The 7,700-nt window shown below is 47.6% G+C and overlaps 2 protein-coding genes across 4 annotated transcripts in view; one reads left to right on the top strand and one right to left on the bottom strand.

Moving 5' to 3' along the window:
* Positions 1 to 48, top strand: part of TTR (transthyretin) — a 15,390-nt gene extending 15,342 nt beyond the window's left edge. Inside the window, exon 4 of the mRNA XM_084887999.1 lies at positions 1 to 48. This exon is cut by the window's left edge and continues 135 nt beyond it. The gene's annotated coding sequence lies outside the window, so the exon portion shown is untranslated.
* B4GALT6 (beta-1,4-galactosyltransferase 6) overlaps positions 1 to 7,700 on the bottom strand; it is a 142,889-nt gene that overhangs the window by 109,844 nt on the left and 25,345 nt on the right. For 2 of the 3 annotated variants that reach the window (XM_084887594.1, XM_084887593.1), the window contains exon 9: positions 3,644 to 7,342. In XM_084887594.1, the coding sequence (XP_084743720.1) occupies positions 7,195 to 7,342 (148 nt within the window). In that variant the 3' untranslated portion in view covers positions 3,644 to 7,194. Of the gene's footprint in view, positions 1 to 3,643; positions 7,343 to 7,700 lie in introns of those variants that run through there. The other variant, XR_014795311.1, reaches the window with a different exon arrangement.

Raw genomic sequence — 7,700 nt, 5'->3', positions numbered from 1 at the left:
GCTGTGCTGGGAGCCCAGGCAGAGGCAATAAACGCTCTTATGAAAGCACTTCTCCCGGTGGCACTTTCGTTTTATTTCCTGGTGTACTCTGAAACAGTTTTCCAAACTGTGCACAGAAGCAGAGGAACCCAAAGAAGTCTCTGGCCGAACTCTGAGATACGCCTACGTTTCCATTGTCTGACTTTCCTCCTTTCTTTTCTTCCTTTCCTTTCCTTTCCTTTCCTTTCCTTTCCTTTCCTTTCCTTTCCTCCCTCCCTCCCTCTGTCCCTTCCTTTCTTTTTCTTTCTTCCCCTGTAGTTTTTTTAATCTTTATTGTGAAAGTATTATATAGTCCCCTCCCCCCCATTGACCTCCTCTAACCTACACTCCGCCCCCCCCCAGCCAGGCCCTCACCACCCTGTCTGGGCCATGGGTTATACATATGTGCAGACAAGGTCTTTGGTTGGTCTCTTCCCTCTCCTCCCCCATCTTCCCTCTGAGGTTCCACAGTCTGTCCCATGATCCCTTGTCTCTGGATCTGTTTTGTTCATCAGTTTATTGTCTTTCAAGCTGAGCACACACACAGCGCGGCCAGCAGCCATGGAAAACACACATTCCGAGCATGAGAGGACCCGACTGTCCTCAGCCTCAGGTGGGCACAAAAGACACGCTCTCAGGGCCTGCTTGTCACTCCTCCTTTTCCTTCCAGCACGTCCTGGGCCCCGGAGTAGCTCAGCCCCGCCCGGACAGACAGCAGGAGGGAGCCCTCTGGTCCATTCGGACCACCTGCACCCCCTCCCGGGCCTGAGGGATGCTCAGAGCCCTCCCCGCCCCTCCTCTCAGGCGGCTCCGGCTCCTGTGCTGCCAGGTGCCGAGAGGCCTGCTGAGGCTCTGCACACGGGGGAAGACGGAGCTCCCGGTCTTTGGCGAAGGGGACTGTGTCCACAGGACCTGGCAGAGTCTGGCCCAGGCACAGCGGGGGGAGGAGAGGGAGCCGCAAAGGGCATGCGGGAGTCGGACGCGGAACACGTGTCGCTTCACCTGGATGCTGGCGGTGTTCCGGGTCGAAAAGCAAGGAGGTGCTCCCAGGAGAGAGAACAGATGGCCAGGCCAGGCCAGGCCCGGGAGACGTGGTGAGCTGAGGCGCCAGATAGGGCTTCGGGATGCTGAAGGGTATGGGGTCAGGGCGGGCGAGGTGATGCTGCCGGAACAGCCCCATGGCGCTGGGGCTCAGCAAACACCGAGTTCCCTTCCCACGCAGGCCCGTCCCACAGAGGTGCTCGGCCTGTGGCTCCGGGGTGGCTCTCCTCCAGGGGCGACTCAGGCCCCGTGTGGTTTACTCTGTGGCTTAGAGGGACTTGAACTTGGGCACCACCTCCAGCCAGGACGCGGCAGGGAAACTCGGGTTGGACCCCAGCTCAGGCCTCAATGTTCATAAACAAAACGATCTTTCTGTTTTCTTCCAAATTCCAGCCTAAAGCCCCCTGGTCCGCAGACGGGAAGGAAGGAGGCGGTGTGCGCACTGGGCCACGTGGTCCCTGGCTGGGAGGCACCTCTCGGAACAGCCCGTATCCTGGGGGAAAGCACTGATCTGTGGGGTCCACAGCGTCTCCACCACCGGGGGGGTGGGGGGGGACACACAGAGGGGTGCTGCTCCATGGGTCCCTGGACGGGAACCCTGTCAGTGTCATCCCCCATCACGTCCGGTGCCTCCTCTCCCGCCAGGATGCAGCAGGCCCCAGGCTTAGGCCGTGAACAGAACGAGTTTCCCTCTCCCTCCACGTTCACATCTAAAGCCTTGCCATGCTCCAGCCGGCTGCAGAGAGAGAGCCAGACACTTCCAAAGAGTGGGATGTGGGTTCGGACTCTGTCACCGAGCTTTCCAACACAGGGCGTGACGTCAGTGCTTCCGATTCTGTGGCGTGAGGCCCTGCTCCCGTGTAGACTGAGTGAGTGCCTGGCCAGTGGCCATTTTTGTACGTTAAATGAGCAGATAATGGCGGTTTCATAAGATGTAATCTAACAGCTGCCGTGATGCTATTGGTCTCTGACCTGCCTGTTTATAACATGCTCCTTTTCCGTGTGGCTGCTATATAATACAATAGCTAGGGACTTTCGTTATCCAAGCAGTTTGAAAACACGAAACTTTCATTTATCCACGTGTCAGAACTGAATTTAATGTCCCAACCTCCACCTCCTGTCAGCAAACTTAACTGTTGTTCATTGAAATCAACAGTTTGGTGGGCGGCCCCTCCCTCCTTCCGGCCCCTGCTCCGCCCTCTGCAAGCTGGGCCTCAGCATCTCGGCATCAATGAAACGTGCTCCCTGGCTCCCGCTAGTCCTCTGCCCAGGCTGCTGCCACCGAGACGGCCCGTTTCTCCTGACCTGTGTTGTTCCGTGTTAACATCCTGGCTTACGCCCTTTCGTGGCCTGTATTATGGGTGGAGACGCGGCCCCTAAAAAGATCTTTTGAAATCCCAACGCCTCACCCCTGTGACGGTGACATGACTCGGAAAGCCCTAGCGGATGAGTTAGTGCACAGGAGGTCACGCGGAATGGGCTCTGTTCCCACATGACAGGGTCCTCACAGGGGAGGGCAGACACAGACACGTCGGGAGAGGGCCACGTGGCCACGTGATCGCAGAGGCAGAGGACGCGGGAACGAGCCAAGAACACCAGATGGACAGAAGGACGCCCCCCTGCAAGTTTCCGAAGGAGCGTGGCTCTGCTGGCACCTTGGTGTTGAACTTCTGATTTCCAGGACCGAGAGACAATAGTTGCTGTTACTGTGAGCCCCCGAACTGTGGTTCCTCCAGTCCTGGGCCACAGGAGACCTCCTCCGGGCTTTGTCTTCAGCATTAACCCTGGGCTTGTCTTCATTGGCACCTCTTGCCATTCTGAATGTCAAGTTTACATTTAATATTTACTTGTATTCCTTTTCCCTTTACTTAGCAGTGCCGAAGATCTTGTCTCATGTTTATTGGCCAATTGAACCTCTTTTGGGAATGGCATGTCCACTTCAGTCAGCCGTGGTCCACAGGAGGGTCCTTCAGTTAATGCCAGAGGCCTGGTGCATGGAATAATGTGAGAGGCTCAGCCCTCCCAGCCCCTCGCAGCTCTCCAGAGGAGAGAGTGGCTAACAGGCCCCCTGCGATGGGGGGACAGACAAAGAAGAGCTGTGATGGTCAGTGCTGTGTCAGCATGGGGAGGCCATGGTGCCCACGGTCAAACCCCAAGCCTGGGGGTTGCTGTGATGGTCTTTTTAGGCATGAACACCCCCCCCCCCAGCTTTGTTGAGATGTAAATGACATCAAATCAAACCTCCTGGTCTATAGGTGAACGCTCAACCACTGAGCCACACTGCTGGCCGGGTTCTTGGCCTCTATTTAAATGAAATGTCTCCAGCTGAGGGAGTGTAGCTCACATGCTGCTGTAAGAAGTGATCCAGAGACCCCTGTACCGGTTCCCAGCCCTCGTCCCCAGGTAACATCATACAGCGTCACAGGGCGAGGTCGCCCACCAGAGGAAGATGGGTAATCGGCACCCAGCACAGCCCCTGGGCTTTCTTTCTGCGGGACCGCTTTTACGTGGAAAACACAAACACAACAACAGAAAACCCCAAAAAAGGTCCCAAGAGAAAGTGAGTACACCATCACACAAAGTCTTCAGAATACTGTATTTCATAAAAGACAATGATAAAAAAGTACAAACATTTCCATGAGAAGCAAAAACAAAACAAAACAAAAAAACACAAGAAATGACTAGCATTTAATTCGGTGCATTTTAGGTAAAAGCCTTTGGATCTTAATAAATAAACACGGTATACTTTCTCTTTCTGATAAACACCACTATGGCCGTTTTAGTGCGCTCAACTGGCATCCTTGCAAATACCAGACAATAAATCTTGAGTGCTAATATGGAAAGAAGACACATAAGGAAGTATAAGACAAACACCCAGTAAAACAGCACAAACACTGCTTTCTCTCATGTGTAGCCAGAAAAGAGGGAGAATGTTGCATTGCATGTTTTTCCATTTTGTTTTAAAGTGGATGGTAACCTCTTGGCTGGGAAAGAAGTATAAGCTAGTTTCTAATGCATAATTTTGTATTCACACAATATTGTAAGTAAGGTTTTCTTGCTGAACACCTTTTCACAAAATACTAATAAAAGTTCAGATTTTTAAAAAATATCCATTGAACCCTAATTCTTGGCAAGATTTAAATGACTGTCTTCATTATGAATTTGATTCAATGTTACCGCAAATGTGAACACTCTTCCTTTTTCTACAAATAAACCCATTAGCCCGGCCAGTGTGGCTCAATGGTTGAGCATCGACCTATGAACCAGAAGGTCACAGTTCAATTGCTGGTCAGGGCACATGCCAGGTTCGAAGCTGGATCCCCAATAGGGGGCGTGCAGGAGGCAGCTGATCAATGACCTCTCTCATCATGGATGTTTCCCTCTTCCTTCCTCTCTCCGAAATCAATAAACATTTATCTTAAGAAAACAGGCCCATCAAACCCTGTTGCTTCCTCTAGTTGAAGGCACTGTTGCTTTCCTAGTTAGTGCCAGAGGGACCTTGTATGTCCACATCTGAATGCTTCTCGATTCTGAGATTAAGAAATACAATGAGGAAGTTATCTGAAGTGTCTTCATTGTAGAGAGGGTTAATCTTGCCTGACTCGATTGAAGCAGTGCTTTCCCCGTAGGCATACCTCGCATCCCACCTGACAGCGTCGGTAAGAACACATCTCACTAATATGGCCACCAAACAAAACAATCAAGAAGACTGTCTGCATTTGCAAGATATTTGTTAGTCTTGTGGAATAGATTTACTAGTATTTTCCAATAATAAAGATAATTGGGCACTTTTGTTGAAACATATACTAAATGATTATAGGCCAAAATCAATTTTAAGTCTGTGGTGAAAAAGCAAAATTAAAAATAAAAAAGACAAAAAGCCAACTAATAAGATGTTTTTTCACAGAATGACACACCATATTCAAAACTGAAAAGAAAAAAAAAAGCAAAATATTCATGGCCCACTCCAAAAACAAAAATTACTATCAGACTTAATCCAAAAAAATAAGGCAGATACTAATAGAACTGAGTTCTCTGAAACTATAAAATGTATACCAAAATAAAAAGATTTCGAAATGTGGGCAGCTCCACCTTAAAAAATAAATATGATTTCTTAATAAGACTCAGAAACAGTCCTAATTTCCTCCACAACTAAAATATTTTTAATTATTTTTATGGATTAATTATGTTCCTATGTCCCCACTATCTTGTTAGCAATCAACAAATGGTAACATCCTAATTTACTTTCCTCCATTTCATTGAATTAAACTACAGTAACTATGAGAGACAGAAAATGAGCAGAAAGACAAACTAAGAACAAATTTACTTTGAGCAGTTTGATTATTCACTACAAGCAAAATAAAAATTAGAGACAAATATTTTGGAAATACTCCTAAGAAAAAAATTGGGGAAAACTCTGTTGTATATATCATAACAGAGAGCTATCCATTTTCTAAAAGTGCAAGAAATTTACTTATTCTGTGATTTGGTTGGTGACCATTTGTGTTGCCAATATTGCCATAGAAAATGCCAACTTCAAAAATTAAACTTACAACCTGAGATAAATACCATATTTCTCTTTTAGGTGAGGAATCTCTGAGTCAACTATTATCCAAGCATCTCTCAAATACCGATTTCTATTGTTCCTCATTGTTGTTAAAGATTCACTGTATAGATAAACAATTTTTTTGTTTTGAATTTGTGAAAATACCTTAAGATATTTAACGAATCTTTGGTTAACAATAATTGGTAATTTTCAAAGTAAAAATAGTTTGGTTTTTTGCCCTAAAAACTTCATCCAAATTTAAGATAAAGTAACATACTTGATGTCAGGGTAATAAGACCTGTTTTCTAAGACGCGCCTTATAAAATCAACATAAATAGCTGATTATGTGTTAGAATATAATTCTATTAAATTATGCTTTTAGTGAGGAAATTTTAATAATTAACACCAGTGGTGTAATTTCTTAAAAGTGGGGAAAAAAAGTTTGAATGAAATTGGGCAAGATGAAAAAGAATGCCTTCCGAACTTGAATTCTGTGAGTCTACGAATTGAACTTACGATTTATTTTCTACCTACTAAGCATTTATCTTCATAAAAATATAACGTTTCATTTCTTATCTAACAGTATAATTCATTTGTATATTATAGGTTTTCATTAGAACACATTCTTTTAAAAAATTGTTTTGATTTTATTTTTTAAACTAAAAAAAAATTTTTTGGCTCTTCTGAACTGGAAATAATAAAAGTGCTATTCACTCTGAACCAAACAAACAAACAAACAAACAAACAAACAAGTGTGCAAACACACACAACACTGAGGCACAAAATCCCTGACACTTAACACCAGAGGTACATGAAAAGCATTGAACATGAAGAGGTCCTGGATCTCATGTCACACGACAACTTTTGAGATTTTTCTCGGCATTAGTCATGCAGTGTGCATAAACATCATGGTGGCGATTTTAGCGGAATCTGATGAGATTGCAAGCAAGGGCAAACGAGGGCAATCCTGGCAGCAGGAAGGCGGCCTGAGCCGCTTCTCCGTCCTCAGGGCCTAGAGAGCTGCCTTCGCCCCACACGGAGGCTGAAGGTCGGAAGCTCAAAACCAGGATGACAGTTTTCCGCAGTCCCCGGCTGCCAATCATTGACAGTTCCTTCGTGTCCCCCAGGGGCTAACCTTTGTTCCGTTTCCTAAACGTACACTGCTGGTTTCCATGCAAATGAAAAACGTTTATAAAAGTCCAATAAAGGCATAGGCCATGACATGCAAAACTGCCAACGCGACTTATGGTTCAACAGTTTAAACACATCCAGGTAATCCCCTATGTACAAAGTAGGTTTGGACAGAAATAAAGCCTTCTCTTGAGTGAGATGATAGGTCTCAGTATAAAAGTGTCTTTCTCTGTGGTCTTAGCGATGGCACCCGGGCTCTGCAGCACTCGCTGGGGGGCAGGGGAAGGGGGGCGAATCGGGACGGGAGGGAGGAGGCTGCTGTAGACAGCCCCACACTGGTCCCCGGGGACAGTGGGCTCCTCTGCCTGACGGGCCCGGCCACGTCCACCACGGACCCCGCTGGGAGCGCACCCCTGTGCATGGTCAGCATGGCCGTCCAGGCGGCCGCGGCCACGCCGTCAGTAGTCTCCGATGGGCGCCAGCTCGGGCGTGAGGTTCACGGAGATGTTGGTGTACAGCCTGTCCACCAGGACGCTGGGCGTGCAGACCAGGTTGTTGAGCCCGTCGATGTACTGGCGCTCCTTCGAGTACCTCAGCAGCTTGTACCTAGGGCGTCAGAGGGAAAAGGGGAAGCAAGAGAAACACGTCCCAAAGGGAACAACGGACGGGGAAGATGCTCCGGGTCATCCTGGTGAATGCACGCCCTTAATGTGCCACACCAGTGGTCGGCAAACTCATCAGTCCACAGAGCCAAATATCAACAGCACAATGATTGACATGTCTTTGGAGAGCCACATTTTTTAAACTTAAACTTCTTCTAACGCCGCTTCTTCACAACAGACTCACCCAGGCCGTGGTATTTTTGGAAGAGCCGCACTCAGGGGGCCAAAGAGCTGCCTGTGGCTCACGAGCTGCAGTTTGCTGACCGCAGCACATACATTCGTTGGTTCTCAAACATAGTGAA

This window comes from Pipistrellus hanaki (assembly GCF_964339955.1).
Source record: "Pipistrellus hanaki genome assembly, chromosome: 6".
Lineage (NCBI taxonomy): Eukaryota > Metazoa > Chordata > Mammalia > Chiroptera > Vespertilionidae > Pipistrellus > Pipistrellus hanaki.
This window is presented reverse-complemented; position numbering and strand designations above follow the sequence as displayed.